This window comes from Canis lupus, chromosome 33, assembly GCF_048164855.1.
Source record: "Canis lupus baileyi chromosome 33, mCanLup2.hap1, whole genome shotgun sequence".
NCBI classification, from domain to species: Eukaryota; Metazoa; Chordata; class Mammalia; order Carnivora; family Canidae; genus Canis; species Canis lupus.
This window is the reverse complement of record NC_132870.1, coordinates 37,472,967-37,493,203: the sequence shown is the minus strand read 5'-3', so window position 1 is coordinate 37,493,203 and position 20,237 is coordinate 37,472,967. Positions and strand designations below refer to the sequence as shown.

The 20,237-nt window shown below is 36.2% G+C and overlaps 1 protein-coding gene and 1 long non-coding RNA gene across 22 annotated transcripts in view; one reads left to right on the top strand and one right to left on the bottom strand.

The window, feature by feature from the left end:
- Positions 1 to 20,237, bottom strand: part of LOC140623662 (bifunctional heparan sulfate N-deacetylase/N-sulfotransferase 3) — a 172,737-nt gene that overhangs the window by 79,225 nt on the left and 73,275 nt on the right. Inside the window, exons 6-8 of one of the 2 annotated variants that reach the window (XM_072810139.1) lie at positions 15,632 to 15,817; positions 9,862 to 9,990; positions 8,066 to 8,149 (exon numbers count right to left, since the gene is read on the bottom strand). In XM_072810139.1, the coding sequence (XP_072666240.1) occupies positions 8,066 to 8,149; positions 9,862 to 9,990; positions 15,632 to 15,817 (399 nt within the window). The remainder of the gene's footprint in view (positions 1 to 8,065; positions 8,150 to 9,861; positions 9,991 to 15,631; positions 15,818 to 20,237) is intronic. The other variant, XM_072810140.1, reaches the window with a different exon arrangement.
- The window catches only part of LOC140623665 (uncharacterized), a 155,079-nt gene that overhangs the window by 97,599 nt on the left and 37,243 nt on the right, over positions 1 to 20,237 (top strand). The window lies entirely within an intron of this gene.

The window sequence follows — 20,237 nt, the reverse complement described above, 5'->3', positions numbered from 1 at the left end:
CTATGATTAGGTACTTCCCAGGCAACCAGATTTCCCTTCAGATTCAAAGGATGATACATATGTAGGCGTGATAAATTAATCCACTGTCATTTTTTGAAAACTATGTGCCCGAAAGTTTGCAATATATTGTGATTATAAAACAGTTAATAAGGCATGATGTTTTATATCAAGGAATGCACAAACTGTTGGATGAGAAAGATAGCTGATTACAGTGCTGTGGGCATGTTATATTAGGGTTATGCCTGAGTGTTATGAGAATTCAGAGGAGAAACTGGAGAGTTGGGGGATGTCTTCTATGAAAAGATAATATACGAACTCAGATTGGCTGGAAAAAATCAACTTGTACCCAGTAGTGTTCTTTAAGGCACAGAATGAGATAATGGGTCCTATTTAGGGAAGCTATGGGTGGAATGAAAGATGCATATGTGATTATTGAAAGAAGAGACCATAAAAGTGGGTGGGAGCCAGATTTAATTTTTTTCCAAGTAAAGGAATTTTCTGTTTATCCTGAAAGCTATGGGAAACTATCAAAGGATTAAACAAGGAATAATGTAATAATATTAATTTCTTTAATACTTATTTTGAAAAATTTCTTAATATCCATTCCAGTGACTTGATAATTTATCATATTTCTGTTTTTAACTGTGGAAATCAAAAGGACTTAACCATACTTTCTTATGGTATTTTTAATCTCACAGTGGCAAGTAATTATATAACACACTACAAAGTGATTACCACCACCAATCTAGTTACCATCCATCACCATACAGTTGACCCCCTTTGTCATTTCACCCAACCCTGAACCTCTTTTCCTCTGGTAACCGCTAGTCTGTTCTCTGTATCTATGAATATATTTTTATTTTATTTTGTTTATTCATTTGTTTCTTTTTCTTAGATTCCACATATGTGTGAAATCATACAGTATTCATTTTTCCCCATATGACTTATTTCGCTTAGCGTAGTACCCTCCAGATCCACCCATGTTGTCACAAATGGCAAGATTTCATTCTTTCTTATGACCAAGTAGTAATATTCCATTATATAAATGTACCACATCTTCTTTATCCATTCATATATTGCTGGACACTTAGGTTGTTTGATATCTTAGCTATTGTAAATAATGCTGCAGTGAATAAAGGGTGCATGTGTCTTTTCAAACTAGTGTTTTCATAGTCTTCAGATAAATAGCCAGAAGTGAAGTAGCTGGGTCATTGGTAATGTTATTTTTAATTTTTAGAGGAATCTCCATAAATTTTCCATACTGGCTGCATCAATTTATAATCCCACCAACAGTGTATAGGGTTCCCTTTTCTCTACATCCTTTCTAGCAGATGTTATGTCTTGTCCATTTGATAATAGACATTCTAACAGGGGTTAGGTGATATCTCACTGTTGACTGTTGTTTTGATTTGCATTTATCTAATATTAGTAATGTTGAGCATCTTTTCAAGTGCGTGTTAGCCATCTATATGTTTTCTCTGGAGAAATGTAGTTCCTGGGAAGAGTCCCAGCTGTCCTGCCTCTCTGGTGGATGCTTTAAGGTTTGTAAGTGAATCTCCTTTATTTATCATCTGTGTGCTTTTCAAATTGGGTGTTTTGGGCTGGTTTCTGGGTCAAGTGAATCACACAAGCTCTTCAAGAGTGGGGTTTCTATTCTCCACAGTTTTTTAATTTTCCTGAACATAATTCCCATTGATTTTCAAAACCTGCTGTTCATGGGGCTTGTTTCTCCTGTGCAGGATCTAAGGGGTGGAATGCCTGATATGGAGCTTTGATCTGTCACTTCTCAGGGAAAAATTCTGTACCTTCATAGGCTCTGCTCATCCTATTTTTAGGTCCCTTTCAGAAGGAATTATTCTACATGTAGTTGTAGATTTGTTGTGTCCATGGAAGGAGGTGAGTTCAGGATCTTGCTATGCCACCATCTGGAACTCAGCTCCCCAAGGCACTTATTTTTTGTTGTTGTTTGTTTTTTACTCAACATGGAGATGGGTTCCTTTTTCCTAGATAATGGCTGGAAATTTTAAACCATATATTTTTTCAGGACTAGGTAACTGAGTCACACTGAGAGTAATGTGCATCACATTAATCCAATTTAACCAAGAATGCAGAAGCAGCATGTTGGTAGAACCACTGCACTCAGAGTCAAGAAAGCCAGGTTTTCAACAGAATACTACAGGAATGATTTTAAGGCTAAAATTAGGTGACTGAATAGATAAACTCTGTGGTTCTTTCCGGCTTTAATTGTCTACTGTTGCATATCAGGCTAATTGATCATCACTTGTGAAAACCTGCCACTATTAAGGATCAGTTAAAAATTTCCTGGATCATGAATTTCTCTTACTTGCAAGCAGAGAATCTTCCAGAAAGTACTTTTATTAATATCAGTGTTGTTATTATTCACATTTGGATATACCATGAACCAAGCGATGCCCCTAAGACGTAACTATTCTTGCATTAAGTCAATCATTAAAAAAATTTAGTGACCTCTTTTTAGATTCAAGAGATTAATCTAGACACAGTAGGAAGCACAAAAATGAAACACACATAGATCATTCCTATAAGAATGCCTCCGTATATAGAAAAAATATGTAAACTCAAATAATCATATGGTGAGGTAGGTGTTAGGCGACATATGAAACTTACAGATAGAGAACAACTGGAACTGAGTAAATATTAACTCTATCCCTGATAGATCATAAATAATATAGTGTAAATTATGTTTTTAACAGCTGAATGTATTCTGCTGTGGGGAAGCATAATTTGCTTTAGCCGTACCCCATACCTCCTTTTTTGTCAACTAAGTTCATTCATTTATGAAGTATTTTTTTTCAGTGGGAACCATAAGCAAGCAGCACTTTTGAAGCAGAAAAGGAATATATAGTCTGCAGGAGAAGAACGAGACATTCAAAGAAGCAGGATTTGTGTGTTCATATTAAAGCACCAAGGCAAAATCATGATCATAATTCTAATTTTCATGGACCTTAGAATTGCCTTAGACTCAGAAGAACCCTTCAGGTCCCATGGTCCCTGATTGTTCAGCTTTCTGCAGACAACACACCTATTACTGGAGGTAACCTGAGTGAGTCTCTTATCCTTACAACCAGAGGAACTAAACAAAACCACATTTCTTGAGAGAAGAGACAATTAAAACGGTGAAGCACAGTACATAAAAGTGCGTAATTCATCCCCAGCCAACTCATGAAATAGGTTCTACTTACACTTTTAAGAACTATTTTACTAGAATCCAGATTTCCTTTCCTTTTAGATTCATTGTCTTTTTTTTCTCGATTCAGGTCATTAGAAAAGTCAGTTTCGGAATGCCTAGGTGGCTCAGCGGTTGAGCATCTGCCTTCAGCTCAGGGCGTGATCCCACTGTTCCGGGATTGAGTCCCACATCGGGCTCCCTGCATGGAGCCTGCTTTTCCCTCTGCCTATGTCTCTGCCTCTCTCTCTCTCTCTGTGTCTCTCATGAATAAATAAATAAAATCTTAAAAAAAAAAAGAAAAGTCAGTTTCTCTTTCTCAATATATGTTACATAAAAATTAGGTACAAGGCATCATGTTTAAGCATTGGGATGGTTTTGGAGATGAAAGACACATTCCCTACCACAAGAAGCAAACAGAGTAATAGCAAACTACAGTCACTGTGTACGGTAGGAAGTACTTCAAGAATCTGCAGAGGATGTTATGGGAACACAAGGCAGGACCTCTAAACCAGATTAGAGGCAGGTTTCTTGAGGAAGGTTATCTTTAAGCTAAGCTTTAAAAGATAAACAGTGGTTGCCTCTATTTTAGACTGCTGTTCAAGTTAGAGTTCTCTGGTCCCTAAGAAAAATATTTATCCTCATTGCTTTTTAAATGTTACTGCAGATTTGAGTTTTCAATTCTGATACCTTGATCATAGGTCCATGATTTCAACAGCAATTTTTGGTGATCTTTGATTACCAATGTATTTCTCCATTTTCTTCCTTTGTAGTATTTCTCAAATATGCCTGATAATAAGAATCAATTAAAGCTCATGATAAATATTCTGGTCCCCCAAACCGTTCTCTGGAGATTCTGATGCATTAAAGTCCAGATTTTTTAAAATCAAGTGTCTCAGGTAATACTCATTATTAGGCATGTTCAGGAATAATTTTTCTACTATCCAAAGTTGTTATTATTATCATTTATTTATTTTTAAATGAAGGGTTTTCTGTTACTATTACAATTTGTTTTTTGCAGGATTAGTAAATAAGAAAGGAAAGAAACAAAATTCCCCATAGGAAAAAAAGTAGTTTCCTCTTAGATGAATTTTATAGATAACTACACATAACTCCTACTCACGTAAATTGTAGTTTTAAAAAATATTTTTTCAGGGGACCTGGGTGGTTCAGTGGTTGAATGTCTGCCTTTGGCTCAGGTAATAATCCTGGGGTCCTGGGATTGAGTCCCACATTGGGTTCCCTGCAGGGAGCCTGCTTCTCCCTATGCCTATGTCTCTGCCTCTCTCAGTCTCTCATGAATAAATAAAATCTTTTTAAAAAACATTTTTCAGTATGTGTTAATTTCTGTATATACAGCTGTCTTGTGTGAATTATGTTTTATTTTCATTGTAATCCACTCATGTGTTATTCCCAGTTTCAGATACTCATTCTTTTCACATCCATGTTTATGATTTTTCTTTAATTAGAGAAACACAATGTAGATTCAGCTTTTAAGGATTTGGGTAGGAGGGTATAGAGAGTCTAGTGGATGGATGCTATGTCAAATTGAGAAACATATAGACAAAAAGTTTAACAGTTTGTTGAAGGAAGTATAATTTTGCTATGCCGTCATGGTTTTGGTCCACTTGAATTTCAAACAAGTGTGGTTAGAGCATGAATCTCATGACTCCTCTGGATTAATGAGTGAAGCAAGCACTGACTTTATTATCAAGCATATTTAAGGAAGACCAAACATCCCACAGATATCAATTGTTAATGATTCAATACCTAGCATCTGTTTATTGAATAAGAGCATAAGTAAAGACTCAGAACAATGTGTAATTACAAATAACACTGGAGCAGGAAGGTGACATCTCTTTCTCAGAGCCATACAAGATAATATGGCTCCCAAAAGAACAATCATGTTTAATCCAGAACTATCCCATTTGTCACAATAGTTAAGTATATTTGCATCTTCTTAAGATAGGTGGAACTGGAAATTCAGGTTAAAATTGACAGTATACTCTTACTAGTTCCTTTCGTATAAATATATATGTCATAGATTTATAGGGTTCTATTTGTTGAGGGCAGTGTAGTCATTATGAATGAGTATTTTTTTGTCATCTTCACAAGTTTCAGTTAATATCTTTCCACATAGTATCTTATAGGTATGCAAAGTAAGTAGACTCTTCTAAAGGATATATAAAGGTACTTTTAGCACTGTGAATTGATTGGGAATATTTGTGTCTGGGTATAATACATGTTTGTGTAGAAGTTTTGTGCTTGTGTGTTTACAGATAATAGTGACTCGGGATGATTTCAGCGGCTCTCTCCTCTGGTATATCCATAAAGTAACTCATTACTCTCCTGAATCAATCAATAAACATTTCAGGATCTATTACTTAGACTGATGGGCTCCAAAACCTGATTCAGTGTACTGACAGAGAACTCTCATTTCTTAGTGGTAGAATGAAATGAACAAAAACCATGAAATCAATGAACAAGAACAGAATGTCATTTAATAGTTTAAAATAGGAAGTTGTAAATTATAGAAGAATTGAAATATTAGAATATGTACAATTAGAGGGGGTCTTCTCCTGGTAGGCAGGATATATGGGAAGTATTTATCAATTGAAAGATCTATAAAATTATAGATCTGCAAATACTGCAAATTACTGTTCTAGTGAGTACAATTTCATATGGCCAACATTATCTTTTCCTATAGGAAAGTGAACTATAATCAAGTCCCTGGGTGAGTTTAGAAACAAACATGCAAAAAAGAAAAGAATTCTTAATTTCTTAGTGCTCCTAGGATCAGATAGCCTGATGGGCCCAATTCCCAACTATACCTAAACTTCAGATCAATATATTAACCAAAATCTCTGTATCCAACCCACCTCAGAGGGGTCTAGGTGTGTGATGTTGGAAATATCATTTGGAAAATGAGGTTTTCTCTCTCCTAGACAGTGCTAATATTGTTTTTATTTGTATTAAATTAATTTGGTTGGTACTTTTTTCTGTAACAATAAAAAATACTTTGGTAACAGCGGAATAATTCAGAGTATTATTCTAGTTACCTTTGCTGTGATATATTCTAGTTTAACTCAGAGATATACTCTGTTGCAACTATCTCATCCCAATACTGGTAAAACTTATTGTAGCACCATAATATTATGTTGACATATGGGCAGAAAACTTTTCAAATATATTAATAAGTCCTGTTTATATTTTCATTTTCAACTCAAGTGTATTTGGATATATTTAAGAAACATACTTATGTTTCTAATACACATATGCCTTTTTGTAGGAAACAACAAACTCATTCAGCATTCTCAGAAAAGGACACATCTAATCAAGGACTCGGATATACTTAAGCTTATAATGGCTATCGTTCAAGCCCACTATAATTAAATTTCACATCTCTCCTGCAGCTAATATCTACTTTGATTCCATCAAGGTTTTCTCATTCTCATTCTGACCTAAAAAAGAGTGCCATCTGCCAAATTAGTAGCATGCCTCACTGCACCTGGACCTCTCTTAATTTTAACATAAGCTTTACCCAAACATGTAATTTTGGGATGGAGAATTCATGGGAAACAGGTCACTCCTCCTTAGTCTGTTCTGTAAGGCAAGCATCACTAACTCATGATAGCAGTCTTCCCTTGGGTGAGACTTGGGCTGAATCTTAGAAGTGAGCTTCTCAACCAGAAATCTCCAGGGCACTATAGTTGCTTCCAAAAATTGAAGTTGGCCTGCCAGATGAAATTAATTTGGATTCCTTCCTTATCTTATGGTGTCTGACAAGGATCTATCAATTTTGAATTCCAGCATTTATCTGAAAGTAATTGTCTACTCAAAGTTTTCTGAATCAGGAAAGCACAAGCTTTCCGGAAAAGTTTTCTTCTCCCCTCTATTTCCTGTGGATCTTCTCAAGACAAACAAAATTGCCAAATATTTTTGATAAAGGCCTGAAAAATAGCAAGATTTGCTAAATATTTAAAGCATTTGCTCAGCTAATTTAGCTCAAATTAGTATCCAAGATTATACAAGCCTTACTACAAGATTTTTATTTAAGAAAATGATTTGGTTTTGAAATAGTGAAAAATACTTCATATAAATCTATTGTACATGATTGATCTAATATTGAATTTCTTCTATGTTAAATGAAACTTATTTCAACTAGAATGTTCTGAAATTATAATACCACTTGGAATTTCTTAGGCACCAAAGCAACTATTGGTTAAAAGAATCAAATAGGGGGCACCTGGGTAGCTTAGTTGGTTAAGCAGTTGATTCTTGATTTTGGCTCAGGTCACGATGTCAGGATCGTGAAATCAAGCCTTGCGTCAGGCTCTGTACTGGGTGTGGATTCTCTCTCTCTCTCACTCTCTCTGTCTCTGCCTTTGGCCACCCCCTCTCTGGCTCGCACTCCGTCTCTCTTAAAAAAAATCAAATAGATGATTATCTGTTCATAGTCCTATTGCTTCCTGATGAAAGGAAATATAAAACATCAGAATTGTATACTTCACAGATTAAAGGGACTGAAAATTATAGGTGAAAATGTTAACATATTCAGAATATTTTAACTTACTCTTAAGTTCATAATCAAGTATTGGTTTAACTCTTTTACCTGTGTATTACTGGCTGAATTGACCAAAAAAAGAAAAAAGAAGAAAGAGAAGAAGAAAGTCCTAATAGATGATTCCAAGAAGAGAGAGAGAGAAGAAAGTCATAATAGATGATTCCAAAGATGCTTCCATTTGTAAAGAATAGATATGTTAGAAAAATCAGATTATTTTTGATGTATAGATAAGAATTATTTACATTTGGGGGGTATGAAGATTGATAAACTTTTCAAAAGGCAAAATGCTATCCTACCTGAAAGCATCTTGATTTTTGTATACATGTGCTGATTTTGCCCAAAGATGAATTATCCTTACTTCCAATCTCATTTTCTAGAAGCTGAGAAATATAGTCATTAAATACAAGAAGATGATGAAAAATACCTGTAATTTTATTTGTAAGCCTGTAAAATTAGGATCCAGAGTGGGGCTTTTCAAATTTTATTCTTTATTTCTATCTTCTTCAACTGTTATGCTGATAGACTTTTTTCATATTTGGAAAATTACACTTTTTCATCTTGAATATTGCTAATGCCAGGGGCAAACCCATACATCTGATAAATAAACCTAATTTTATATTTTTATGTTAGTGATTTTCAGAAGGAAATAAAATTTCTTTTCTTTAAACATCTTACTTTAATTAGCTTCTCTTTCTCTACACAACTTTATAATACTTGCCTCAGGCAGATATACGTGCAAATGGTTCATTGTGGAGCTGGCACACAAGAAATGAAGGAAGAAGAGTAGAAGCCAATTAAACAGGCTGCTCTGCCCAGCCTGAGACCCAGCAAGACAAGATCTCACAAAACTGTATCCAAAATGACCATATTTGCTTGTCTAATTCCTCTTCCATTTTGCTTATATCTTTACTTTAAAGGAAAGGGAAGAATAGAGTAATAGTGTTAATGGTCACCTAGATGAGAAAACTGGTCCACAGTAGGAATAATTTTACAGGCGAAAAATCTTGTTCTCTGGAAAAATATTTATGTCTTCTGCCCATTTAATTAGATTATTCAATTTTCGGATGTTTTATAAGTTCTTTATATAAAGAAGGCATACAGATGGCTTACAGACACATGAAAAAATGCTCATCAGTAATCAGGGAAATACAAAACAAAACTACAATGAGGTATAACCTCACGCCTGTCAGAATGGCTACAGTCAACAAAACAAGAAACAACAGGTGTTGGGTGAGTATGTGGAGAAGAGGGAAATGTCTTGTACTGTTGATGGGATGCAAACTGGTGAAGCCACTCTGGAAAACAGTATGGAGGTTCCTTAAAAAGTTAAAGATAAGACTATCCTGGGGTGCCTGGGTGGCTCTGTTGATTAAGCGTCTGCCTTCAGCTCAGACATGATCCCGGGTACTGAGCCCCACATCGGGCTCCCTGCTTAGTGGGGAGTCTACTTGTCCCTCTGACCCTCCCCCTAAACCGGGCACACTCTCTCTTTCTCCCTCTCTCTCTCTCCAATAAATAAATAAAAATTTAAAAATTGAACTACTCTATGATCCAGCAATTGTACTACTAGGTATTTACCCAAAGAATACAAAAATACTAATTCAAAGGGATACATGCACCCCAGTGTTTATAGCAGCATTATCTACAATAGTCAAATTATGGAAAGAGCCCAAATGCCACCAACTGATGAATGGATAAAGAAGAGGGAATCACTATATTGTTCACCTGAAACTAATATTATGCTGTATGTTAACTGAATTGAAATAAAAACTTAAAACATACTGATTTCCATAAAAGCAAGAATCTCTGAATTCTGAATACTTTTCAATGCAAATGAAGTTCTGGAGCACTTTCTTGGCTTTCTATAAATTACTCATGTCACTGCTACTTGTAGAATGAGTTTGCCACCATCTCTAGATGTGGTTCTGTTTAATTGTTTTCTGTTTTGGAGCTAGACCTTCATTTTTATTTGGCTGAAACTACCCAAACTCTGGCTTTTTTGTCAGAGTAGTTTTCAGCTACCCTGTCATTTTTTTTGGAAGAATCATCTTTTTTTTTTTTTTTTTTTTTGAGAATAACTCAAAGTACTCACTGGATTGAGAACCACAGTGAAGAAAAGTTCACCTCCTTGGATACTCTTGTCCAGCTCTTTAGGACCTCCTGGATATTCTTTGTAGAAAATTGTATGAGTGAAAAGCCCACAGGTTTGTCTTGGAAGAACCTGAAGGAAGAATAAACAAATAAGGAAAAGTTCCTTCAACCAATTAATTTGTTGAGACTTAGTTTTTTTTCCACATGGAAGTTGATGCATAAGCTAGTGTCATTATTCAACTCTTAACTAAGAATCAGAAAATCCTTCACACTCTGGGAAAGCAAGAATGACATCAGTACAGAGGAATACTGAAGAAAGTTGAAGAAATATTTTAAAACTAAGATAAGACTTTGAATTATTTTTGCCACTTATCTATTTTAAATCTCCAAGTCAGTACTGCTGCTATGAAGCCTAGTATGTTCCAGCATCTTAAGAAACAAGAAAGAAGTGAAAATGAGACTTTAAAAATATTGGAATTGTCTACCCTGTGATTTAGTAGGCAAAAATTTTAAGGATGATACTTTCTGCCAAATTCTACACATGCACTAGAAAAGAAAGTCAATTATTAACTTAACATGATTCTTAAGAAATGACATTTTAAATTAGAACAAATATTTGAGATACAAATCATAGTGTATTCTCTAATCTGAGAGGACTACTGCCTTAAATTTTAAGTCTCAAGCCTGCTAGTTCTGAAAGTAAAAAAGATTATGCTTTTGATTATTAATTTTTATAAATGGTCACAAAATGATAAAACATCACTTAGGAAAAAACCTTATTTTCATCTTTTGTATAAGAAAATCATTATTTGGGATCCCTGGGTGGCGTAGCAGTTTGGCGCCTGCCTTTGGCCCAGGGCGCGATCCTGGAGACCTGGGATCGAGTCCCACGTCGGGCTCCCGGTGCATGGAGCCTGCTTCTCCCTCTGCCTGTGTCTCTGCCTCTCTCTCTCTCTCTCTCTGTGACTATCATAAATTAAAATAAAAAAAAAAAGAACTGCTTTAAAAAAAAAAAAGAAAATCATTATTTGCTTCAATTATATACATTTGTGATAAGAATTTTTTTTTTCAAATTCTTACAGCTTTTCTGGTAAAATAACAGTGCAATTATAAAAGAAAGTGTGAATTGAAGCTGTGCAGAATGGTACAATCTTTAGCTAAATCTTACATAATGACTTCACAATGACCTGTGTTGTTACTATATACCTGAAGAGTAGAAAATTAAATATACTTTGGAAAGCTACAAGTTTACAGAATCTTACATAGACAAATCTTCTGCTTATTGTCTTCAATAAATTGATCTTCATTTTTCTGTCTTTATTCTTAAAGCACATTTGACTCAGTAAGTGCTTTCAAAATATTACCTATGTAGGACTTTTCATGCTTTGCAACCCTCTATAAATATACTAGTTCTTTTTCTTTAGTTTTTGTCTTCAATCTAGTCCTTGAAAGTTTTCTTAGAAAACACTATTCTTAGCTTAATCAGTGTATCATTCATTGCTGTATAAATTAAAACTTTATAGATCTTATTAATTTTTGTAAATTGATCAGTTATCCATGGGAGCTATTCTATCTTGATGAAATAGTTAAAAGAACTTCAATTTATTGCAGAGTATTAGCTCTGGTGATGTTTATGTTTAAATATATTACACATTCTTTTAATGTTATGCACAAAATCAATGGCAAACAAGAACCAAGTGCAAAGATATTCTAACTGAATTAAATATATTCCCTAACAAATCATGAAAGTATCTTTTTCCTGGAAATCAAAGCTTTATACAGATTTATTCATTTTTTTAAAACAAATACATATTCTCAAGTCTATGTTAGTCTATGTGGGGGAACACAAAGATATGTTCTTTCTACTCTTGAAGAACTTAAGGTATATTGGAATAAGGAGAAACACTCTAAAGCTAAATAATGAAATGCCCGCACATGATTAAATGCTAAGTTAGTTTCACATTTTAAAAGTGCATGATTCGGGATCCCTGGGTGGTGCAGCGGTTTAGCGCCTGCCTTTGGCCCAGGGCGCGATCCTGGAGACCCAGGATCGAATCCCACGTCGGGCTCCTGGTGCATGGAGCCTGCTTCTCCCTCTGCCTGTGTCTCTGCCTATCTCTCTCTCTCTCTGTGACTATCATAAATAAATAAAAAAAATAAAATAAAAGTGCATGATTCTGCGGCCCCTGAGTGGCTCAGCGGTTGAGCGTCTGCCTCTGGCTTAGGGCGTGATCCTGGGATTTGAGATCGAGTCCCACATTGGGCTCCTTGTGGGGACCAGCTTCTCCCTCTACCTATGTCTCTGCCTCTCTCTGTGTGTCTCTCTCATGAATGAATAAATAAAATCTTTTAAAAAGTGCACGATTCTGAATCACTTTTAAGATTCAGTTTGAATATCTTGCTTGAAAAACTGAAACAAATGAGCTGTCTTTGGGACTTGATTGCCTCACTAATTCCATGCAAAATGGAAGGAGAAGGTAAAAGAAAATTGAGTTTTGTCTATTTCTCAAATTATTTGAGTTTGAACACAGAAAAGAGGAAGTGCAAGAGCTTTACTCTGCAACTCTGGGAAGGATCACACTTACTGAGAGGTAGGGCTACCATAAGCCCTAGGATGATCAACAGACCACCATAGGAGCCTAAGGAGATAGAGTATGACAGGGTCATAGTCCGTTGTCTTGCTTATGATTTCAAGCTCAATGCTACAGGACACTGAACATGTTCCTTAAAACAGGTCTCTTGTGTTAGAGAGGGAATGAGAGAGGTGGTTTTGTTTTTTGTGTTTTTAAAGATATTTTGCTATGGACTGCCCTCCAGAACTGCTTCTGGGAGTGTAACACTATCAAATTCAAATTTTGAGGGCAGCCCGGGTGGCTCGGCGGTTTAGCACCGCCTTCAGCCCAGGGTGTGATCCTGGAGACCTGGGATCGAGTCCCACGTCATGCTCCCTGCATGGAGCCTGCTTCTCCCTCTGCCTATGTCTCTGCCTCTCTCTCTCTCTCTCTCTGTGTGTGTGTGTGTGTCTCATGAAAAAATAAATAAAATCTTTAAAAAAATTCAAACTTTGAGACATTGAGGAAACTATGGAAACCTTGCTGACAATAATTGGGAGATGGGTAAGAAAGCCATAATCAAAAAGAATCTTGACCAATGGGACCTGAAGCCAATATTCTGTATCTAAGACCTAAACCTGGAGCAGCTGTCAACAAATGCTTCTAGGAGCTCCCAGTAAAGGCCACCTATGAGGCTGGCAGCAGGATTAATGGGAATCTTTATCAATGGGCCTCTCCATTAGAAATGGAAAGTAGATAATCAGGATCTGTAGTCTAATTGGTTAGAGGTCTCTGGCTTTCTCCAGAGTCACATTAACAACCAGGGGTTAGGGTAGAGAATCCTGGTTTTTCTTAATTTCTTACTGAATGAAGATCAGATTTGTCCAGGAGATAATACACTAGGACTGGAAACCCCGAGACTCTGGTTAGGGCACAAACACCTTGAACTGTAGCAGGGTTTTGTATTCTTAGTGGAGTTATAAGATGATCTGTTATGAGAAATCACAGGACAGTAGGCCTGCGTTAGCTGCTCAGCTGTTACACACCAAGGCGCTTTTACATTAAATTATAAGATATGGACTTGGTATTGAGGAATAAAAGGAATAAGAATGTGTAGAGAGTGGTTACAAAGTCTTAGGTAGAAAAAATGACAAAGACATGGACACAGCAATACTGTTTTAGAACTTTTTGGCTGTAGTAAATCTGAATTAGGAAAACAGAAGATAGAAAGGTAGATGTAGTCTAAATTGTTTTCAAGTACCTGAAGAGGAAGTTAAGGGATGTGGAGATAATTGGAAGTATCAAAGTTAGGAAGGCCAAAATGAAGGCAATGTTTTAAAAAGAATAAAAGATTGGCACTATCTGTGGGATAGGCTGTAGTGTAGGGGGGCAGATAGAAGCTATAAACAGACAAAGTAGGAACCAGCAGCACAGTTTACACATGAAATCAAGGCAGTGAATAGGCTGTGGGAAACTAAGGGAAATAACAATTTACTGTAAAGGAATTATTCATGGAATGTAGAGACTGGAGGTTGGAGGGCAGGGGCCAGCATGATGTTTGAACTGCAGAACTGAATTAGGAATAGCAGGATCAATAATAGCTGGCTTGAAGGGAAGATAACGAGTTTCACTTGGAATTTGATTTGTGAATATTAAAAAAGTTTCCCTCATCTCATGAAACAAAATGTGGGTGTGAGTTTTTCTTTTCAGTCGCTTCCTAGGGGGGCATATTGGCTCTTGTGGTCTTAACTTGCATCTCTATTTGGATCACTCCAAGCCATGTTCTCGCTCTTTTGCTGCACAGTTATCTGCTGAGCATTTCCCACTTGGAAATTCTCATTCAAGATCCCACAAAGCAAATATAGAGGGTTTCCATGGATTGCTATAAAACTGGAGCCATTGGGACAGTTCCATCAAAGCAGGAAATCAGTTAAAGCCTTTATTATTTGTAAGATTCATGCATTTATAATACAGGTAAACTATGTTTTAAGGAGAAACAAAAAATGAACATATTTCATAGGACATGTCCAAGCAAATTTTTTGGAAGTACAGATGGAAACAGAAACAAAAGAGGACATTTAATAAAGTCCTTAGAGACTTAAGTTCACTATTCTACTAAGACTGCATATGATTTTAAAATGGCAGGAAAGTACTGAATACTCTTATTATAACCCAGGTCTCCTGAAATCTCTCTAGTCAAAAGGCTGGCAGCTTGAGGCATAGCGAGTTTATTTTCAGTAAAGAAGGGCAGAGTGGGATAAAATAGAGCCATTATGTCCCCATCTACCATTTACAACAGCTTTTATTGAGGAAAAAGTCAAGATGGGAGTTGATCCAAGGTAAATGTCATTATCCATTCTGTAATTTTTACAGAATTGGAATACTGTCTGAAAAGAAGCCAGTCACACCTAATTCTAGAGAGTAGACATCTGGTCAAACATAGTTTGACAGAGTTACAGTGCCTCACCATATAGTTTCCTCCTGTGTGGTAGTCCTTCCCAGGATGAGTCTAAATTAGGAAGCCCATTCCTAACTTCATTAGTGCTCTTTGGATTTTCTAGTTTGGGAAGAAAGTAAGATTTCATTCCTCTGGGAGGCCTCACAAAGTATTAGGCAATATCGTATCTTGACAGAATGCATTTGTCATAGGTATAAAAAAAAACAATAAGGAAGCTTTGGAAAGAATTTGACAGTGGATGTAAATGAGTTAATTAACATCGTCTGTTACATTTGTACTCTATATTATGATCTGTTAGTGATTATGCAGAACTCCATATATAGCTTCTTGTAAGTAGCTGAATTGCTTGTTTGCTTGGTCTGACATTGTAAGGAGAACAGTCTGACTTGTAAAAGAGCAGCATGGTTAACATAGAATTGGTTTTAGTTTTATATACTATATAACTTTTTGAAGAAATGATGGCTTCTATAAATCATCTGCACGTCAGATACATTGTTTCCTTAGTATTTTAACACCAGTTCCTGGTTAATAGTAACAGTGTCAGTAAAAAACAAAACAAAACATTTTATGTTTGAAGAATCATGAAGTGACTTTAATTAAAACATCCTTTGCTGAGATACGAGAAATATACTTCTGCAGCATGAAGCTTTTCCTACAGTTAAGTGTTTGACATTTTGCTTTTCTCTTTTGTTCTTTCTTCAAATGAAGAATGTAAATCTAGAAAAATTAGTTGTACCCTATGCATACCGGAGGAAGCTCACCATGATGTTTTTGTGGATGAAGCCCCTCCGATATCTAGCTGGTTTCAGATGTGGATATTCTTCAGTGCTGGTGATTCTAATATTCCAAACCTTCTTCCAGGCCTCGTAAAGCTGAACATGTACAGGGTAGACGCCCGAATGGTGAGGGGCCACTGCGTAGCCCATGTCGGTAGGAATGCCATGTTCCTAAGACCAAAACAAATGTTAATAAGAATGTGGGAAGATTTATCTTGATCCCATTTTTACCTCAGGATTTTGAAGTGTACTATCGATGCATTTGTTTGAATCCATCATTACTTAATTGTATTGTGAAATTAAGGTGACAAATGTTAAGACCTCTAGGTGTCATGAACACCTATTCTGGTAACTATTTTACTGGTCTTCATATTAATACATTTGTATTTAAGAGGAGGTGGAACAGGACTAATGGTTTTAATGGATAACTTGAGAGAGTCTGAGTTTAGTGCATTTTGTCATAGCCACCTGTTTTTCTGTTCTCACAATTTCAATAAATTAAACGACAAGCACTTGCAACAAATAATACTCAGCACTCCCCACAAAAACAAGACCAACATTTATTAGAGGGATAGAACATATTCCAAGTTCATTAGACCTGCTAACAGGATTTTATTTGCCCGTTGCCCAGATTCTACCAAATTTGCCACATTTCTGCTGGTCCCTCAGTATGTGCCAGTAATAGACTATGTTCCCTGCGTTGGAGGAAGCACACAACTGCAATGAGAAACTGTGTTAAATCTTATAGAGCAATTTTCTTTGAAGTTGGAGTCCTGGTTATTGTACAAATAGAAGGTACTGAAAGAGCCAAATAATCTGAAAATTTGGTTGATTCGATGTCAAGATTTTACATATGAGTCCAGTTAAAAAAACAGTTTTAAAATCACACATATAATACATATGTGCATATAACACACAGTACTATCTTCTATTCAGTTGGTTCTGACCAGGTCAGAAAATTCCAAAAATAAATTTATGTGACATCTGGATATATTTGAGGGGGCTTGGGGAAACCTTGTATAATTGTCATTGTTCTTCTTCATTTGAGTTGGTTCATTAATTCTGATACATAGAGGAATCTTTTGGCATAGAAGGAAATTGCACAGGCGTAAAAGATGAAAAACGTCTTTTATAAAAAGCATACCCATGGCTTCAGCAGTAGAAGCTGCTGAAGCTATTTTTCTCCCCCAAAATAGTGTTTTTATCTGTATTTTTAATTGCTTTATAGTCTTCAAAAGTTCCACCCAAATAGGCCTCCTTTGAATGAGTCATGGTTTTTCTTCATGCCAAAGAACAATTTCACATACAAAGAACCATAGTATCAGGCTGCTAAATGTATTGAATTATAGAAATATGCTCCAAATAGATATGGAAAAAGAAGATAGCTTTGTTTGGCTAGTTTGTATGGCTAACTTTTTTTTTTCAACTTACATAATAACAAGAGGTGAAGAAAGTATATGAAGGCCCTGAAAGGAAGAAAATGGATTGCTAGTGGTTTGTTGTTCCTTAAGGATCTGTCTGACTCACAGATGGCATAAAAGGCCCTCAACAATTGATTGAAAGCTGTCTACATAGCCTTATCCCCTATTAGCATTTATCCTCCCCACCCCCAATTTCTGATTCCCTTTGCTGATTCCAATTCCCTTTGCTGATTCCAATTGCTATACACTGTATGCACTGTCTCCCTCAATTGGAATGCCCAGTTTGTCATTTAAGAGTGAGTTCAGTCAATTGCTGAAAAGGGGAGCTGCCACATTTGTGCCATGAGAAAGAGAATAAGTGATATTAGAGTGGAGTGGTCCATGCCTGTTTCTAAAGGGTGACAATGTTTTGTGGTCTTCATTATATTTGCATCGTTGTAGAAATTGCCATGTTTATTGGAATTACTTAGAATTTCGCTAAAAACTGAGTTGAAATATCTCACTGCATTTCTTTTACTGGCTTTAGAAACCCAAACTAAAGCAGATTTTTTTCAACTAAAAATAATTCACCAATGCATACTTTGTGTTAGAAAAGGTCAGTGAAGAACTCATCTAAATTGGTTTAAAAATAGGGGTGTAGTGATCATGAACTAGATGAAAGAAAATGAATTTCAATCATAGAAATTTAAAGGAAAAGATTAACAATTACAGGTTAACAGTTTCTTGAGAAGCAAGGATGAAATTCACGATGATAGGAAGTGTATTATTAAATTCAAATATCTCCAAATTTCTAAGAAATTATGCTGATAGAAAGCCCAAGATAGTTTTAAATGCCCCTAAGTGGTTGGCTACCTGTTCAGGAACACCATGTAAGAAAGGGATGGGACACTTCCCTTATTTCAGGAATATTCCCAAATATTTGGGGACCAGTATATACACAATTTTTTTTTATTTCCGATTTTTAACACTGAAGGAATACTGAGGCTTTTTAGTCTCATCTTTCACTTGTGTGTTGGTGTTATGTGTCACAGGGGTGGAAAACTCTACTTTTGGAGTTGGATATATCTGGCCATTTCACTCTCCCCTTTTCTACCTGTGTGGCCTTTGGCAAATGATTTATGACCTCTAAGCCTCATGTCCTGTCCTCTAAAATGCTAGTCATAGAGTACTTATCTTGAAGGTGTTCAGAGGAAATTAAATCATATTATACAAGGAGAGCATTTAGTGCACAATACACATTCAATGTATGTTGTTTATTGTCGTTACTGCCCTGCCTCCATTTTTTTTTTTAATAAGCTATGGTCCTACTACTCAACTATAATGTGAAAATTATGAAACCACTGGGCCACATTTTTCTCATTAAAAGAGGAAGGCCCTCTTTTCTGCTTTCACTGTAGATTTTTGGGATTCAGTCTTGTGAGGGTTCTGTGACTTCTGTCTTAATATCTCTTCCTGCTCTTGCTTCCCTCCTGATCTGTTCAAACATCTCCACCAGTGCCATGTGGCTCCAACCTATAAATCACTGAGAGTTAGTGGGAAATCTCTTTTTAAAAGAGCTTTAGATAAAGACAACACAAATTGGCCCCCAAGTTTACATTCTGTACTGGAAAGAACATTGGAAATGTTCTTACATGGAAAAGCTTGTGCTGAGACGTAGGTAGTGTGTTTTGGAAGGCAGACTATCAGGATACAGAGGGTTTAGTCATAATGATTAATTCTTGACTGACTTTTCTCTTCCAAATCTTTTAATGTGAAATTAAGCACATATTATTTTATCATCTGGGGCCAAAGTTCTAAAATACTAGACATTTTAGTTTAAAAAGGTAATTCTCTGTCATTAATCCTGATTGGAAGTCACATCTTAGTTCTAGGAACTGTAATCCGAATCAAGATTTTCCTAGTGTTGGGCATGGACCAAAAGGGACCTAGGAATATGGCTATGTTACTATAAAATGTAAGTCAGATATTTAGAACACAAGTGGGATTAATTAGTCTCACAATTGAACCCTTCATCTCCACCTCTCAGCCCTACCAGATATGCTCTTTCCAGGGTTCCTCCATGTCATTCAATGACACTCTCACCATCAGCCAATGAGTGGCTACGTAGAAAAAGTTAAGTGTTGTTCTTGACACCTGTCTCCTCATTCTGTCCTAAAACCAGGCTGTATTATCATAGCCTATCAGTACTACCTCTAGTATATATCTTACACTTTTCTCCAACTCAGTCATCACCATTACCCTGGTCTAATCTACCATTTTATTCCATGGGCTTCTAGTACAGGCTCCTAACTCTTCTACCTATTTCCTCTCCTGCTACATTCAATCCATTTTCTACCTAGCGGCCAAAGTAATACTTAAAAGTCACAAATATGATCCTATAACTTTCTATTCAAAATCTATCCTTGGTTTCCCCTTGCACTTATGATAAAATACAAAATTCTTATGATAGTTTCAAGCTTAGTGTAGTATGACCCTGACTTTTCTCTACAGTATCATTTTGCACTATCCTCCCCCCTTCAACGTATTTTAGTCATGTTAATCTTTTCTTGAAATCCACCAAGCACGTTCCTACCTTAGCATCATCTTCTATATGGTTTTCTCAGCCTGGAATGTTTCTACTCCAACTCTTCCCCTGGAGAAATGGGATACCTCTCTTTTGGTAATTTATTCTGGCATATCTAAAAGAAGCCTTCACTGACAAGTCCTGATCTAAATTGAGTCTGCACTGGGACACCTGGGTGGTTCAGTGGTTAAGCGTCTGCCTTTGGCTTGGGGCGTGATCCTGGAGAACCGGGATCAAGTCCCATATCCGGCTCCTTGCATGGAGCCTGCTTCTCCCTCTGCCTGTGTCTCTGCCTGTGTCTCTGTGTCTTTCATGAATAAATAAATATAATCTTAAAAAAATTGAGTCTATATTAAGACTTCTTATAGCCTTCGTTTCTTTATCATAGTACATAGCATGATTTGTAAGTGAATATTGTTCTGTATAATTATTTCTTAATGTCTGTCTTCCTCACTAAACAATAGACTGCACACATTCTGGGTTATGTTTCATCCACTGCTATAGACCCAGTATCTTGCCAATAGCAAGCACTCAATAAATATTAGTGAGTAAGCGTGTGAATTGATTCTGACCACCTCCCTCTCGTGCCAACTTCCTCAATGATCTC